Source organism: Ochotona curzoniae, unplaced genomic scaffold, assembly GCF_017591425.1.
Source record: "Ochotona curzoniae isolate NIBS_2020 unplaced genomic scaffold, NIBS_Ocur_1.0 contig_4692, whole genome shotgun sequence".
In the NCBI taxonomy this organism is placed as follows: domain Eukaryota; kingdom Metazoa; phylum Chordata; class Mammalia; order Lagomorpha; family Ochotonidae; genus Ochotona; species Ochotona curzoniae.
The window spans coordinates 2305183-2323098 of record NW_024466361.1 but is presented as its reverse complement, the minus strand read 5'-3'; the positions used below and the strand labels follow the sequence as shown (position 1 = coordinate 2323098).

The following is a 17916-nucleotide window of genomic DNA, read 5'->3' as shown; positions in this document are numbered from 1 at the left end:
GCAGAAACTATATCTCATGGATTTGATTTTTTTGGTTAGTTTCATATCTAAAACACCCTCTTTTAAAATTATTTAATGACTCATATATCATACAGTAGCATCATTTTCTTCAAGAATGTTGATTTTCTTTTTCATTTCTTCAGCAACACATTAGTCATTCAGTAGCATGTTATTTAACTTCATGGTGTTGTTAATTTCTTTTTTTCTATTGTTGATTTTGTTTTGTGACTTTTCATTTAAGGGGATGTATAGTAACCGTGTAATAGAGACTACCGTATCTAGTAGCATGTTATTTCACTTCAAGGCATTGTAAATTTCTATTTTTCCTCCTGTTGTTTATTTTGTATTGTGGCTTTTTATTTAAGGGGATGTGTAGTAACTGTGTAATGGAGACTATCATGTCCAGATATGAGGGTACAAAGCAGTATGCATTTCTACTTCCAGACTGAAGATGGACTCCCAATGAAACCGTTTACTATATTATGACAATAGGATGCTAGACTCTCTGCCAAGGTCTATGCCCACAATAATGGACATATGACTGTGTTTGAAGAACTATACTATAGTGATAACATAGTGGAACCCAGTGAGGGAATTGCGGAGGGGATAAGGGAAATCCCAGGATCTATGGAACTGTATCATAAAATGATAATTAAAAAAAAAGAAGAAAGAGTCAAAGCCAGTGGTGACAGAGCTGTAAAATTCCCAAAGCTGCCATTGTTCATTGAGAAAGTTGTTATATATTTCAGGACAGATGAATGTGAACAGGGAACTGCTTACTCATGGCATTAATCCACAACCCTTTGTTTTTGTTTTCTATAGTACTTTCACCTATACAAAGAAGTAGTGGTCTTTCAGCTGACCACTGAGGTTAACAAAGGTTAACATATTACCGTATTTTTTCCAAGGCCATTAACATATACACATTAAAGAAATAGGTGGTTAACAATTTAGTTGGGGGCACTTTGTCCCTCCCCAGCTCTCAATTCCCTACTCCTGTAGAAATAAGTACTCAGCCTCAAACTGCTGAGTCATGACACCCTCAGCTGGTCATTAGCCTCCTTGGTCAGATCCCTTCTGGCCCTTGCCTCCCTTGACTTGCTGTATGTAGAGGTTTGCCAGCTAGCCGTCTTTAGGTCTGCTCAGTGAGAGACCATATTAGAAGTCTGAACAAGGGAGGAAGGGGAAAGCCAGGCAGCGTCCTCACCTTGAGGGGCGTCTCCTCTTCTCCACGCTTTCAGCTCTTGCCAGCTAGGCAGTCCTTACCTTGAGTCCAATCTCTGCCCAATCTCATGGCTTCTGGAGTTGAGATACATCACCTCTCCTATGTCCTCCATTCCTAGGGCTGGTCATCTCCCATTAGAGTCCTGCTCTTCCATTACCTGGACAATCTACTGTTTGAAATAAATACATAGTATTCAATCATCTTGGAGTAGTTTCTTTTTTCTTGGCTGTGACCTCTGATATGATTTGTTTCACAATTTCTATTTTACCACATTTGTCCACATCCATGATTTATCTCTAGTTGTTTTGTCTATTTCCTGAATGTATTTAACGGCCCAGAGATGTTTCCTTTAATGTGTATTTTCTGAATATGTTCTCCTTTATGTAATCATAATTTATTTGATAAAAACTTACATTATAGGATGGAAAAGGATGAGTATAAATTCTTAATATGATTTTTCAGGGGTGTATGTTTCATAGAACTTAATCAGCTGAAAATAACAAGCTGATACGGACATGCTGCATTAAAAACAGCAACTTTCAGGCCCAGCGTGGTAATCTAACAGCTAAAGTTCTCACCTTGCAAGCGCCAGGATCCCATATGGGACCCAGTTAGTATTCCAGCGGCCCTGCTTCCCATCCAGCTCCCTACTTGTGGCCTGGGAAAGCAGCAAAGACAGCCCAAAGCCTTGTTACCCTGTACCCATGTGGGAGACTCAGAAGAAACTCCTGGCCCCTAGCTTCAGATCTGCTCATTTCTGGCCATTGCAGCCACTTGGGGAATGAATTAGTGCACAGAAGATCTTCCTCTCTGTATATCTGACTTTCTAATAAAAATAAATTAATATATGTATTTTAAAAAGCAACTTTCTCATTATAAATGCATTTTCAACAGTTACATCTCATTTAATCTTTGTAGGTGTTAATTTCTTTCATCTCATAATTCTAGCAAATATAAGATTTCCTAAAATTTTCTGGTTTCGGATAGCTGGGAATAAAGCCATAGTTCTCACCCATAAAAGCACCAAAATGAGCATAGAATATAAGGAATGATTTGCATCCATACTGCCTATTTCCATCGTACAGTGAGCCAACTTATAAGGAAGAAGAAGATGAGGCCAGGCAAGGGAGAAGAGCAATGATAGGATTAGGTCCTTAAATCCTAGGGTTTTTTCTCACTTTCTATCAACAGCAAAAACTCTGAAAGGCTCTGCTTTCAGTAAGACCACATTCTGAGGTCCTGGACATGCACAGGCTGTTGGGGAACTTTGTTCGCCCAGTGTAGGGTGTGACAGATTACCATATCCATGGTGAAGTACTTGGTATGCATGTGTATTTTGGATGTTGTTTATCTGAACGTTTGTATTCGGCATCTAAGAAGCTACAATAGCATCTTTTGACATCATCTACTTCCTATTAAAAGGTCCTGCTTTTCTCTGTTACCTATTTGGTTCTCTATTCTACAGTGTTCTGGACTCTACAGTGTTTTATACAAGGCAAAGTCTTTTTATTTGTGTCTACAAGTGTTGGCAGCTTCCCCAGAACCATGACTTGGCAATTTTGCTCACTCTACTTTGCTGTGTAAATTCTGCCTCATTCAGTCTAGTCCCACAATTGACATTTGCTACCACTATCGAAGATCCCTGATTGCTTGATATGAAAGGAGTGGTTTCCTGGGCATTTATCCATCTGACCAGGTGGACTTTACCTAGTAGGGTCAAGTCCACTACAGGCCTGGAAGTCAACTCCACATGACCGATGTGGTAGGATCAGTTCTGTGGCAACTCCACTAATTCTCACCTTTTCATAATCTCATTCCCTAGAGTACAGGCAGAGCAAATGAATATGAATAGGATATGCCTTGACTATTACATCCTATTATATGGTAAAAGGGATGTTGTAAGTATAATTAATGTCCCAAGTCTGTTGCCTTTAAGATAGCCAGATCATTGGGGTGAGGTTGACTTAATCACACAAGTCATTACTTGTGTTAGCTTTGCCTGTTAAGCAAATATGGATGCTGAAAATGACATGGAAGACAGGAAAAGGTGAGGAAAATCATAGTTTATTTTCCTGTCAGTGCATTCTTACTCATTGGTAACCCCAAAGTAGAAGACACTAATCAACTCTGTATGTATCAACAGGTGAAATTCAAAACTTTGAGTTAATTCTGTGCAGCTAATTCTCTCCAGTGTTATGGTAAGAGCAATGTGCATTTTAAGTATGAGCTCCAATGTGAGTTGTCCAAAATTGGAGATTCTAGAAGCTATTGCTTTCACATTCACATCTTAAAGTGGCATTGCACAATACAGGATGAACAGTTTGAGTTATAATCATAGATACTTCAAGATTTTTCCATCCTCAAAAGGACAATAAATGACAACCACCATGGCAATTCAGGAAAAATTCAATGAACAAAGGGAAGACTTCATACTTTGGTACTGTAATAGCACTTTTGTTTCTTTGTGTTGGTATTTGAAAACAGTTCCATGTTTTCATTTTCCACCAGAATTATCACTGTAAGAGTAGCTTTCAACAATGAAAAGGTACAATGTACAAACCATTATAATTTTAACTGGGACACAGGGCTACCTAGAAAACAGGAAGTTTGATTTCATCTAGCACTAGGGATAAGCTGTCAAGACTAAAGATTTAGTGAGGCTTGGGGCCCGGCGCGGTGGCGCAAGTGGTTAAGGTCCTCGCCTTGCACGTCCGGGATCCCATATGGTCGCCAGTTCTATCCCGGTGGCCCCGCTTTCCTTCCAGCTCCCTGCCTGTGGCCCGGGAGAGCAGTCGAGGACTGTCCAAGGCTTTGGGACCCTGCACCCGTGTGGGAGACCTGGAGGAATCTCCTGGCTTCGGATCGGCATGGCATCGGCCGTTGCGCTCACTTGGAGACATCGGACAGGAGATCTTCCTCTCTGTCTCTCTGTCTCTCCTCTCTGTATATCCGCCTTTCCAATAAAAAAAATAAAAATAAAAATAAATCTTTTTAAAAAAAGATTTAGTGAGGCTTATGGGTGGTAATTTACTCTGAAATAGAAAATTCTTCAGGATAAAGCAAGGGAAAGATGGCCACATATGTAGATCTGAAATGGTTAGAAACTGAACCTGACAATACCTGTCATCTCACACCATTTAGGTCTAGCCACTTCCTTGACTCACATTGTATAGACTTCAAGTTCTTTGTGTGCTCAGCCATTTGATCTCCCAGCATTCATTGACCTTTAATAGTTTCCTCTACCTTCTGATTCCTTCAAATGTGAGAAGGAATCATTTTATCAATGACTACCTGACCAGGTGAACAAGTGCCTGACAACATAGGTGGGTCTCTAGTGCCACCTTGTGGTCACTGGTCATTTTACATGTCCACCCTCTGGACAGGAAGCAGGAAGTGAAAGGGGAGCAGCATTAGAAAATTTGGATTATAAGCTTCAAGGGGTCTCAAATATATGATGAGGGTAAAGAAACAAACCATTAATATAATGAAGACGGAGAACAAAAACATGTGTTCTAGAGGAGTTTTGTAGTCTGACAGCTTGTTGAGGAGGAGTACAGATGGAGGATAACACCAAAAAAGTGCTTGTGGTTGTGTGTAGCTGGAAAAGACTGAAGGAAGGCATTAAAGTGGAAGGTGGAAGACTCCAGGGCCATTTCACAGGCTCTACTCAGAGATGGTTGTCCTTGTATTAGGGTCTACAGTCAGTACATTTTTAAAAAAATGTCCCAAATTCCAAAAACATTGTAAAAGGTTGGTGGGGGAGGCTCTGGGATTTGAAAAGAATGGATGGAAAACTGTGTTTTCAGATTTCTGACTGACAGAAAATTTTCACAAAGCAATGAAAGTGAATAATAATTGAGATTTCATGGGACAAGAGGACAGAGCTCAGAAACGCCTCTTGTGGTCAGCCAGGCAGGACAGCCAGTGGCATGCGGCAGCCACAGCTCTCACCAACTCAGGAGACACCACGCTCAAACTGTGGGGTACAGCAGATCCAGAGAAAGAAGAGGGGCACACAGTATGAGGCTGCCTAGCAGTTTGGAGACAGTGTGGGTGAGTCCTTAGGTCTGGCAGGGCCAACACTTACCCTAAAACAAGGCAGGAGACTTGTCTTTGGATGTGGGCTGGATTGCTAACAGAAGCTTTCTCGTGGCCTCACCATTGCTGGTCTGGAGCCACTGGTAGAAGACAGAGCAGAAAAAGAATCCTGGTGACCTCACTGACAAACCTGAATGCTGGGACAAAGTCATCAACTCTCATTTGAAAGGTCAAAGAATCAACACCCTAAATATATGTAGTTTCTTGTCCCCATGAGTGGAGACTAGGTAATCAACCTCACTGAACAACTGATACACACTGGAAAACATAAAATGTGTAAGAAGTTTTTATAGAGTGACTTCAAGAGGTCAGGCAGAAGCTATTGCACCCTGACATTTTGTGGGGCAAGTCAACCCTACAAATGCTAGGTAAACAAGGCTTAGGATCTACCATGGTCCTGTCATAGGATGCAGTGCTAGCTGTGGCATGCAATCCCAGCATTCCCCAGCAGAGGGCAGAATCCAGGGCCTGCAGCTCGGTTTCCCATCTAACTCGGTGGGAAGGAGCCTGGGAAAGCAGCTAAGATGGCCCAACAGCCCGGACTCCTGCTTCCCTACGGGTTACCCAGATAGAGTTTCCACATCATGATTCAGACTGGCCTATACTTGGCTATTTGGGAGTGAACCAGCAGTCAGAAATTTTTTTTCCTTGTTTTCAAATTTTAAAATACATAAAAAAAAAGATGTACCATACCCACGAGTCTCCATAAAGAATACAATAGAGGAAATTTCAAGAGAATGTTCCAATGCACTACCTTTTGCAAACTTTCACACAAATGTACGAGTCAAGGTTTCATGCCACAACACCAACCTTACTTAGCTAAATGTTCAAATATATGTCATAGGCCAATGCTGGCATACTTCGCACTTCATTCTAGAATCCCATTGTCACCATTTGGCTGAAATATGGATGGCCCAGCACGGGCCCTACATGGGTAATATTTAAGTTAATATCTCTGGTTCTGAAGAGGGGAAGGCCAAGCAAAAATTGATGCTTTAAGGGAAAACAAAATAAAAACCATTCAGGTTAACAAACACTTGATACCCTGCTAAAGCATATGAGATATACCTACACTATTGTTGGGGATGATAAAATATTTCTGGCCTGAGCAATTATGGGAAGATATCTGAAAAGGCTTTGGGAGTGGTGGGGGGGCTGGTGCTGGGTAAGAGATTGACAACCAATGCTGTCCCTCAATTCCTCAAAATGTTTCTCACATCCATGCCAGGACCACATGCCATCGCCGACTCTCTAGCCAGAGCAGAAGGACCATCAGTAAGAGCACACTGGCAGGCACCCAAGGTTGCCCTGGCTGAAAGGAATCCTGGCATGCAATGCCGAGCCTTGCTGGCTGTGCCGTGGGGAAGAAAGGTGTGCCAGGAAGAGAGGATAAGCCACAGAGGGTCTGGGGTGGACAGGGTCCCTTGCCTGCCTGGACACCTGATCGAGAAGGAACAGCAGCTCAGGGTCCTTTAGTGGAACAGCAGAGAGGACAAGACCAAAGCAGTTTGCTGACAGTTTAAATGACAAAATGTATCTCTCTCTCTCTCTTCTGTGCCCCTCCTGGATATTGTTTCCCAATTCTTTCTCTAGACTAGGGAAATTCCCCCTTATTATTTCATTAAATACATTTGTAAACCCAGCTACTCTTTCTGCACCTTCTGGGAGTCTCACAACTCTTATATTTGGCCTTTTTAATAGTGCCTTTCAATTCTTGAATGCTTTTTTGCATTGACTCTTGAACATCGCAGTGTGTTACAGGGAAGATGAGAAAGCAACAAAGGAAAAAACTAGAAGAAGACATAGAAGAATAAGGGCAAACAGAGGGAGGAAGGAAGGTAGGATTATAGGTAGTTGTGTGTGTGTGTGTGTGTGTGTGTGTGTGTGTGTGTGTGGCACAGACACTGAGAAAGAGGATACCAAATTACTGCAAACTTTCCTAGTGCCAGACTGCCTTTGAAACTGGTCCTTACCCTGAGTGGCCTTGAGCAGGTTTCTGGGCCACTCAACTCCTCTAATTGTGAATAATGAGATTACCTTTCTTTTTTTTTTTTTAAATTTATTTTATTTTTATTGGAAAGGCGGTTATACAGAGAGGAGAGACAGAGAGGAAGATCTTCTGTCCAATGGTTCACGCCCCAGGCGACCGCAACGGCTGGAGCTGAGCCAATCTGAAGCCAGGAGCCTCTTCCAGGTCTCCCACATGGGTGCAGGGCCCAAAGCTTTGGGCCGTCCTCGACTGGTTTCCCAGGCCACAGGCAGGGAGCTGGATGGGAAGCAGGGCTGCCAGGATTAGAACTGGCGCCCATATGAGATCTCGGGCGTGCAAGGCAAGGACTTTAACCACTGCGCCATCACGCCGGGCCCAAAATTATCTTTCTTAAAGGGGTTGCATGAAGGAGTCAATGACCTCACTTGTGACCAACTCTTTCAAACAGTGATGGTGCATACAAAACTCACAACACATGTTGACTACTGTGATCGTTTATTTTCTTATGTTCACATAATCAGCATTAGAAGATGGCATCAAATAAGCATTTGATCAGATCAAAAAATTATCATTTGCTCATCCTAGTCATACTTTGTTATGACAACTAGTACCTGGTTGAAGGTATGACCTAGACACAACATTGCTTAGGTTCTGGCCCGCAGCAGCTGAGGTAAATTGGCTGGCATGGGACACAGGTGGAGAGTTAGACTTCAGGGAAGAGGAAATCCAACAGGTGATGTCATCAGGTGAATGAGCATCAGTACTCAGCATGGAAGGGATAGCCCTCCAGATGAGATGCACTATAGAAAAGCAAACAAGAACAGAACATGTTCCACAGAAGCCACAACTGGTTTCAAAGTCAGTTTTCTCTAGTGTGGCTGGCCCCTCTGTGCTCCCTCAGCACCTCCTCTAGAAGATAAGCACCACCAGACCCTCCCTGCAATGGATAGAGAAGTATTCAAAGTAGGACACAGTAGGAAGTCCCTGGAAAACTAGAACACACTCACAATCACAGGTCGGATTGAGCCACCCTCTCCCATCTTAGGAGAACCCTTCTGCGCTACTCACTGGTTCACATGACAGGCCCTCCAGTTTCTGTTGAAGCTGAGTATGGTGGCCATCTCCTCGTCGCTCAGTTTAAAGTCAAAGACCTGGAGTTGGGAGAGTGGCAACACATGACCAATGAGGCACTTGCTGGTAGACTGTAAGATCCGGCTCTCACACAAGCACATACTGGCCTCTGGAGTGTTACTCATCATGTCCTCTGGACACCAATTTCTCTCTACACAGACTGCAGTGTTTGTAGGGTTCAGTGTTCCAAAGGGACGAGACCAGACCCCAGGCATACGAGCACAGGTGTGCACCATGTCTGCACTGCCTGATGGATCAGTGGGTTTTTCTGAGACAGTTCTTCAAGGACAGCCCCTACCTCCTCTGTTCCTAGGAGGTGGACATTTATGCCAGAACAGCCTGTTCTGTGTGTGGCCCATGATCCCACCTGCTCAGGGGCAACCAAGAGTCTTCTGTGTGGTGTGAGGCACAGCTGCATCAAAGTCAGCCTGGGCTTTATCAGTCTGCCCACAGAGGCCAGTGTCTTGCCCTGAGAGTTTTGTAGTTATTCCGGTTTGGCTAAGTTCATGTGAACTAAGTCTCTTCTGTCATCTCCTCTACTTAGTATACACAGAAGACCCACCAGCATCTTACCTGAAAGTTTTCTTTAATACGTGCTGGTGTCACAGACTTGGGAATCACAATCACATTTCTCTGGACTTGGAACCGAATCAGGACCTGCATGGAGAGGGAACATACCGATTATCTTATTTACAAGGTCACCTCCTACCCAGAAAGGGACCGTCAATGACCGTAAAGAGCACTTGAGGACTTTGAAAGTCTATGCCACACCAGGTGCTTCCCAGGAATGCAGACACAGCCCTGGGATTTTCCCTCGCAAAGAAAATGACTGCAGCTTGCGACTATAATGCTGAGTACTGGCAGAGCTGAGAACTGAAGCTAGACTGTCATGCTTTCGTTGCTGAGCTAAAGGGCTTAAACAGGAGCTGTCAGCAGTAGGTGCCCTGGCTTCAGAGATATCCACCCCAGTTTTGGAGGTCTCAACAGATTTTTAAAGCATTTAGGCAGCTTTCTGTCCTTTTTTCTTCACCTCCAACAGTTTAAAGGAAAACGAAAAAGGAAACCGATCACATGATTGTAAGTATAGCTTGACAAAAACAAAAACGTTTAAAATTGCACAGTGTACCTGGGCTGTGGTTTTTTTGTGCTTCTCAGCAATTGCCTTGATCTTGGGATCGTCCAGCAGGGAAGGGTCTTCAGGCTTGGCCCTAGGAACAAAAAGATGGCTGGTGTAAACAACCACAACGGTGGGCATCTGCACACAATCATCACCACAATGATGACCACAACACTTTGAAGCCTCTCCATCTGTGAGACCAGCAGGGACTTGAAGCCTCTGAGGTCTTCTTTCCCATGGGACCCTGTTGGCTCTGGAGTCACAGACCTTGGCAAATGTGGGTTCAGCACGGTGTGGCTGCACCAGGGTAGTCCTGGAGGGTCAGGAATGGCATCACATCTCCCCTTTACTTCACCACACTGCCGTTTAGACATGCCAAACACGTTGCCTTGTACACATTTTTCTTTCCAGTGCATTAGTCTCACGCAAAACTGTATCCAATCCTAGACATTTCTTAGCGAATCCAGTGCTCCAACTCTCACCAAGGTCTATCCGGAGAGCCCAGGGGGCTGTAGGCCGTGACAGAGATGCCCTTGGAGTGGCAGTACTGGATCAGTTTCTCCTGTGTGAGGTATGGGTGACACTCGACCTGAAAGGACAAACCATCCTCATCACTGCGGTAGTTGGCCTGCTTCTGAGCTGTTCGTAATGAGGCTACACAAAACACTCCCCGAAGGACTTGCTAAACCACACCCTGAGATCTGTCTCCACCTGCCCAAAGCATTCCTGATCCTGATGCCTGAGTGGAGACGCAGCACAGGGCATTGAACTTGCCTCCAATGTATAAGAAGTATGAAAACAAGACACCCCCTCTTGCTAAACAGATTCTACCTGGTTGGTCACTGGCTTATGTTTCAGCCCAGGCTTGTTCAAGATCTGTTCAATCTGAAAATGGTTGAAGTTGGAGACTCCAAGGGCTTTCACCAGCCCCTCATCGACCAGCTCCTCCAGGACCTGTCACAGAAAAGAATAGCTTTTAGGCGGTTCTGCAGGGAGTCCAGGGATCCTGGCTTGGCTTGGACCACTCTGAAATAGGAGGAGAAATCACTAAAGGGTCCACAGCAGCAGGGCTGGCAGAAGCATGAGAAGGACATTTCAGTCCAGGCCATGGATGCCCTTCTAGGCTTGGTTGAGCTGCCCCTTCCCAGCTCAAGAGAGAGCAGGAGTAGAAGCTGAAGGCTCTACAATGTTGCTGCTCTTGCCTCACCCAAACCTGTGGGTCCAGGGTTAGCGGGGGCATGAGGTTGTCACTTGTGGTGGGTGACAGATCACTTCTCTTGGTTCTGGGTCACTTCTCTCCCCACTAGTCATAGTTTAGCTTGCAATAGGGGCAGTCCATGCAGACATATTGAGCTCTTTTAAGAACACCCAGAAAAGGGGTTCAGTGAAACTGAAATCTGGCCAGTGGCCACTTAACAGTTTAGTTTTTTTATTGTTGTTGTTGTTTTACTGTATCAATGAAACGTTCAAGACTAGGTAGTGGGATAAAGACCTATATGGTTTTTAAGGGAAAAGAAAACAGAGCGCGTGCACACACACACACACACACACACACATACACACTTCTTTTAAGCAAGGTGAAATAGTATTTTGTGAGTTAAAGGTTTTTTTATTTATGAAGTTTGTGTGAAGGTTGATGGGTTCAAAAACATATGTCGAAAATTTTGTTATATGGAGGGCTGGGAGAAAAAAGGAGGGAGTGCGAGACTTTACCCTCAAATTTCCTTTTACTCTACTTTCTTCTTATAGTGGGTAAGAATAATGCTTGATTTTTCAAGCATCTTCTGGAGAACATTTCAATACTACTCACCTTATCAAATAACATTCTTATTCATTACCCATTCCCTCAGATATCACATCTGTTTTGCAATATAAATTTTAATACAGAGGCCTCAGCTCAACAGGCCAATCCTCCATCTGCAAACACTGCCATCTTTTGTCTCAGCTGCTCCACTTCTCATTCCGTTCCCTGCTTGTGTCCTGGAAGGCAGCAGAGAATGGTCTAAATTGTAGGGCCCCTGCACCCATCAGGGAGACCTGGAGCAAACTCCAGCTCCTGGTTTCAGATCAGCTCAGCTCCAGCCATTGCAGCTCTTTGGGGAGTGAATCAGGAGATGTAAGATTTACACCATGTCTCTCTTTCTCTTTGTAAACCTGTCTTTCAAGTAAATATAAATAAATCTTTAAATTTTTTTTTTTTTGCTATTGCCAGCTCCTAAATTTCAATGCAGCGAGAACTCTACACACTGTACTTATGTATTCTTTTGAACAGTCAATAAAATTTTAATTCAGAATTTAATACTTTATTCAGAAAGACGGGGCTTAATACATTTTCAAGGTGGGAAGCAGAACACAAACTCACAACTATACAAGCTTCCATACAGAACTGATAAAATAACAGTTACTTCTTTGTGTTGTTCCGTCACTATTCATTTACTACTTGCTTACTTGCTTGTTTTTTAATAGAAGTTGCAAGGGCAGATAGTGACCTAAGGAAAACCTCAGAAACTTCATCACTTTCGATTTTAATGAGTGATGTGAAACAGGTAATAGTGAGCTGAGAAGCGTGCACTTCTGCATACACCCTCTGCCATGCACTTTGCCAAGGGCCTTGGAATTGGACTTGAAGGTAATAGATTATTTGGTCTAGTCACAATTCTGCCACAATCTTGGGCAAACTTTCAATCTATCTTTGCCTCAATTTTATTATTTATAATTAAGGTAAATGACTAAGGTTTGTAGGGTTGGATGATTAAATGGGTTCAATGCTAAACTTCCTGGTACTGTAACTATCTAAATCTTTACCACAACTGAAAGATTCATGTTATTCTTGAACAAATGAAAGATTTGTTTAAAGGGAGAAAATGAGGCATATTGGAGTGAAATAGCTTATGCCAGCGACTTAGTTAAAACAGAGACCAGACCACAAACCTTGTTCCAAACCCATTTCCCACATTTAAGGACAGCACACATAGTCACTATCCAGGGATGCATTATATTTACAGTTTCCTCTGAGGACTCCAAGTCAAAGGAAGATAGGACAGTGTGAGAACAGCTAATAAAAACAAGGAGGAAATCATATTTTATCAGGTACATGGTCTGTAAGCACTTTAAAAAGAAGCTGAAACCTACCACCCAGGCATCCAGGAATGTAAATTTACCGGCAAGAATGTTGCCTTTTTCGTCTTTAGGGAATATTTCCTTTCCAGGCTGTGAATGCAGAACAGAAATCTTCTTGAAATTTACTGGTGATACATGATCTTCTGAAACAGTATTCAGAATCTGACCGGTTCTATAGCTCTGCATCTACATACCAATTTCTCAAGCTCGAAAATATACACTTCAACCGTGTGAGTTTATATAAAATTTCTACTGTAACAATCTACTGTAACAATCTACTGTAACAATCTACTGTAACAATCTACATAACAATGATTATGTTTTAGAAACTGCTGGAAACTTCAACATCAACAGTTAGTACATCATGAAGCCACCATCATGCCATGAATATTCAGTTCAGATACGCAGGTCTCATACATACACTTGGAGGCAAATACAGACTTTACAAACACTATACAAGAGTTGGATCTCAGGGATGTGGTTTTCTGGGGGAGCATACTGGTCTATTTCTACATTTGCACTTCTAAGGCTAGGGTTACAGAGGTGTGTCTCATCATACTGGCTGGCCAAAAGCCAACAGTGGGGAATTTCTGCTCCTCCCACCACTGAGTTCAGATGAGAATGGCATTTTGCAACATCTACATACTTGACAATTATCAAAGATGCTACTGCTAGGCTATGTTTCCATTAACAAAAGGACTGAACCATGAGGTACTGTTAAGCAACAGTATCCCAGGAAGTGCCCTGGGAGGGGAACCCAGGAGAGGACATGGACTCAAACGTGTATGGCAACTGAAGCTTAGCCGGGATGTCAAAATGTATGACTTCTCTCTGGCATAAGTGCAAGAAAAGCAGGCACATGGCCACCTGAGCAACAATACATGGCTTTCTCCTCTCTTCTAGGCCATGCCTTTCTGCTCAGAGTAAAAGCCCCTACTTTAACCCATGCATAAGATGTGGCATAGCTGCCACTGCTCTTGTCTGCTACCTGCTCATGGCAGGAAACAGCTTACCTGCAGTCCCACTGGAAAGTGAATAAGATAGAGGTCCAGATACTCCAGTTTCAGATCCGTGAGGGTCTTCTTAAAGGCGTCCCTCAGTAGTTTTCTCTCGAAGAAGGTGGGCCACAACTGCAGAACACAACAGTAGGATGTTAGTGTTATAGAACCCCTGAAACCTGGTTGAAAGAAATGTTCTAGAACCCCAAAGCTACATCTGATGACTTCAAACACAATAAACCAATCACTGACATCAGAACAATAGAGCAATTTTGCAAGGCACAGAGCAAGTCGTTGGACAGCCATGGTTTCCTCTCTGGACTCCCCCCACCCCCCCAGCCTCCTAGGGTGGTGAATTCTACAGCCGGAAGTGGAAACTAAACACTGTGTGACCCACCCATCTGTGGGCTTTGGCTTTCCCCACAGTGCTTGTAGCCTTCCTTGGACAGCTCAATGATAGGCAACTGTGATGGCAACGTGAGCTCCAGTTGACCTGGGGTCTCAGGACAGAATGGGTATTGCCTAGCTTAATCAAGAAAACTTCTCAAAGTAAAGTTCAGCAGAAGGGTGTTGGACAAAGAGGTGCTCATTGAATTCTGTCAGTCAACCTACAGGAATGGCTGATGTTGCGCCAATTTCTTCACTGTCTTACTTCATCTGCAGTAAGTTGTTGACTTGCACTGAACCACACAGTAAAGGAGAGATTCTGGTCTGATAGAGCTTACATCAAAGGCGTGAGGGATGAGGCTCATTTTTGCTAGAAATGGTTAAGGAAAAGGCACTATCACACAGGTTCCTAGCTTTGGGGCTTGCCTCCTGATCTAACCTGGGGAGAGGCCATTTTTAATAAAACTGGACAAGATAAAGAATTTGGTATAAAAACTTATCACTCAGCAAGTCAGTGATATTTCTCAGAGTTGATTGCAACTTTTTTCCGCGTTAAGATTTCTTTATGCTTCTTATCTTATTTAGCATATTTGGTCATGGATTCAATGTTTTACTTTCTTATGTTGTTGCTATCCTTGCTGTCTGTTCTATGAAGGGAGGAACTATATCTAGCTTTTAAATTTTAGTCAATTTCTTTAATGACACATGGGATTATTATAAATTTTTTTTGTAAATGCATGGATTGTTCATTTTTCCATTCAATTATTATTTATAGCCATTGTCTATATCACTAAACTAGGGCATTTTTAGTTTAGTTTTTAAAGAAATTTTCACAGAAAATTTGAAAAATAAGAAAGGCAGAAGGAGGGAAGGGTGTGAGTGAGGAAAGGATGGTAAGCTGAGAAATATCAGTATGTATGTATGATAAAGAGCCAATAGTTCTCAGTTCTTTATATCTAAGATTCTCTCTTACATTTTTGTCACCTTTTATGAGACTGAAATAAAAAGAAATCTGTATGCAACAAGAAGGGTTCTCACAGCCTTGTGAAATGCCCACTGCCTGAGAACATCAGGGTCTCAGCCAGAGACAGCAGTACTAAAAGGTGGGTTTCACTGTCTGTCCCTGACTGTACCCTTAACCTCTAACTGCCACTGAGAGGGTGGATTCCACTGACAAGGAAGAAGGAGACCACAGGTACCACATGGCTCAGTGGAACTATCCCTACTGTGGGAAAGTCAGCTCCACGAGTGTGGGCTGCTAGCAGCACTCCTAGATACAGGTCTAGTGTGGAAAGCTCTGAGTCCAGGAATGGTGTAAATGCAGATATGAAGAGGGCTGATGGGAGTGAGGACATGTAGGAAAGGCTGGGAGAGTTCATGCTGTCTTGCAGCGAGGTCCTCCCCCCACAAGAGCATCTGTACCTTGCTGACGATGAAGAGGTCCTCACGCTTCACAGCCTTCTCTTTGATCTTCTCCTGGATGGCTTCTCCCACCTCATTCTCATTCTTATAGACATAGGCACAGTCAATGTGACGATACCCTGCATCAATGGCTGCCTTAACTGCTTCTTTGACTTGGCCTGGAGGAGACTGAGAAGCAAAAGAAGAGATCACTGGACACTTGTTTCCCACCCCAACAGTCTCCATATGGCCAAGTTTCTACAAACCAAGGTCTCAGTGGAGCCCTGTTTTCCGTAAGACACGTAGGAGCAAGACACAGCATGAACAACTTAGCAAAACAAAAGACTAAAAGCGAGTTAATTTTAAGATGATGACCTCACGTTCTTTCCTAGATAAAAATTAGTTTCCCTTAAATCCAAGGTAATACTAAAATATTCTTTTACCAGTTTTTAAAGACAAAGGCTAAAAATGAGTCTGTGTTGTTTCAGGGAAAAGTACAAACAAGTTCCTCCACTGGTGATTAGGATCTTGAAGATGGCCCCTGCAAGATAAGTCCCTCACGTGATGGGTGTGTGGGCCTTTCAGATAACTCTGTCTCTAAATCTTCCCTGCAAAACAAGAATGTTAACAGTCCCCTGTCACTCCCTGCTGCTGTGTGATGATGACGTGCCAAAATGAGGAGAAAGGTTTTCAGCCAGTCACCTACCCAAAGGCAGCCTAGGAAGATGCAAACCATTAGGACACAGAAGACCTGGTAAGAGTCTTAATCTCCCCGGGGTAAAAACAAATACAGTACTGAAAGTGCCACTCTGAGGTCTGATGTAGCCAAACCAAAGTCAGAGAGCAAGGAAATGGGGAAGAAAGTACTCCGAATGTCCGTTATAGAATCTTCTTTAACCTTCTTTCATGAGAAAGAGAAAATCTGTGGAAAAGCACGCACCCCAGGGCCACCCACCCACCCCAATGCAGGGACAAGGACTGGAGGCTCACGAGTACCCTGTGTCCCCGTCTCTCCCCTGATGAGTACAGGAGCTCAAAAACAGAAGTCAGCTTCAAGTGATGCCAACAGCTCCCCTTATATCCCTACTCATCCTGAACACCCTATTTTGATCAGTGTTGCAGGGTGGAATCAGTGCTTTGGGGGTCACATCATTCATCGAAGGCTGAGCTCCAATGTGGACCTCGGGACAGACTCCTTAGGGAGATTCTCCTAGAAGGAGAAGAGGAATCCAAGACTTGTTAGACTAGTGCCTGACTGAGGAAAGTGGGGACAGGCAGCAGAAGACAATGGAATAAAAGCAGACATTTCTCAAAGAGCTACAGATGTGCCTTATTCTGCTTTGCCAGCTGATATTAACACAGCCCTTTGGGGAAATGGTCCAGGAGAGAACTGTACTGCTGACTCCCAATCTGAGCTCACCTGACCAAGCACCTGTAAGACAAAGGCCATGGGATCCCAGCTCGGGCACCAGTCAGGAGGTGGTGGGGCCTGAATTTCTGCACTTGAAACAGCTCCCTTGAAGCAGGCCAGCTTTGTCTGCAGACCCAAGTCCCACACCAGAGGACAGGACAGCCTGGGGTGTCCAGATCCTCTACTACCTCTCCTCTCAATCATCCTGCTAGTGGAGAATCCATGACAAGACCAGCAAATGCTGTCTCCTTTAAGTGCCACGGAGCTAGAGAACATTCCGGCAGGAGTGGCTGCACGAGAGACACTGCCCTAGAAAACAACTGTTATTTTTTCTAAGTCCATCGAGTTGGCTGAAATTTGACACTCTCTAGTGAAGTGCTGGAAAAAAACAACCTGCAACTCTGAGACCTGAATCTGAAATGAAAAGTGAGAGTCACTTGGGTCCCACATCCCTGGCTATATCTCTCCCAAACTCAGCAGGGCATTCCCAGGAAGGCAGAGAGGAGACAGAGGCCACACTGTGGGTATTTACCTTCCAGGTGCCCAGGCCCACAATGGGCATTTTGGCTTTGGTGCTGAGCTCCACGAAGGTGGCCATGGCCCGGTGCAGTGTCAGTCCTGGTGTGCTGCTGCTGCTCAATGGCTTGTGTCCTTTTTAAGCAGGCTGCCTGCAAGGTGGGGCCTGGGAGGGATGTGGGGGAGGAGCTGGGCCAGCCCCGAGCAGGGCTCAAACAGGAAGTGGGTTCCAGACTTTTGTAAAAGAGATTACAGTGAAATGAAATTCAAAAACAGCAAGTTTGGGGATAGTCTCCCTGGCACAAAATCCACGAAGTACCTTATGAGTTACACTGTCTACATAAATGATGCACAGAGAAAAATTTTGCATATTCAAAGTTAAATTCACAGGAAAAAAATGTAATATTTTCTTTGAACTTCTTGAATTACCCGAGGATGTGATTTTTTTTTTTTTTGTCTACATTCTATCTGCAATGTCCACTCCTGTAGCAGGAGGACTCTGAGATCAGGAAGGGTCGCTGC

The 17916-nt window shown here is 43.7% G+C and overlaps 2 protein-coding genes across 2 annotated transcripts in view; both read right to left on the bottom strand.

Moving 5' to 3' along the window:
* Positions 1-1070: 1070 nt before the first annotated feature.
* Positions 1071-17916, bottom strand: part of EXOC4 (exocyst complex component 4) — an 817909-nt gene continuing 801063 nt past the window's right edge. Inside the window, exons 11-12 of the mRNA XM_040987494.1 lie at positions 5313-5403; positions 1071-1394 (exon numbers count right to left, since the gene is read on the bottom strand). Of these exons, the coding sequence (XP_040843428.1) occupies positions 5358-5403 (46 nt within the window). The 3' untranslated portion in view covers positions 1071-1394; positions 5313-5357. The remainder of the gene's footprint in view (positions 1395-5312; positions 5404-17916) is intronic.
* Positions 7792-17550, bottom strand: LOC121161192 (aldose reductase-related protein 2-like). Its single transcript, XM_040987504.1, has 10 exons — positions 17411-17550; positions 15489-15656; positions 13695-13811; positions 12694-12771; positions 10393-10515; positions 10044-10150; positions 9571-9652; positions 9018-9101; positions 8382-8464; positions 7792-8113 (listed from the first exon to the last, which is right to left on the bottom strand). The coding sequence occupies exons 1-10, from the start codon at positions 17474-17476 to the stop codon at positions 8071-8073; spliced, it is 951 nt and encodes a 316-aa protein (XP_040843438.1). The 5' UTR covers positions 17477-17550; the 3' UTR covers positions 7792-8070.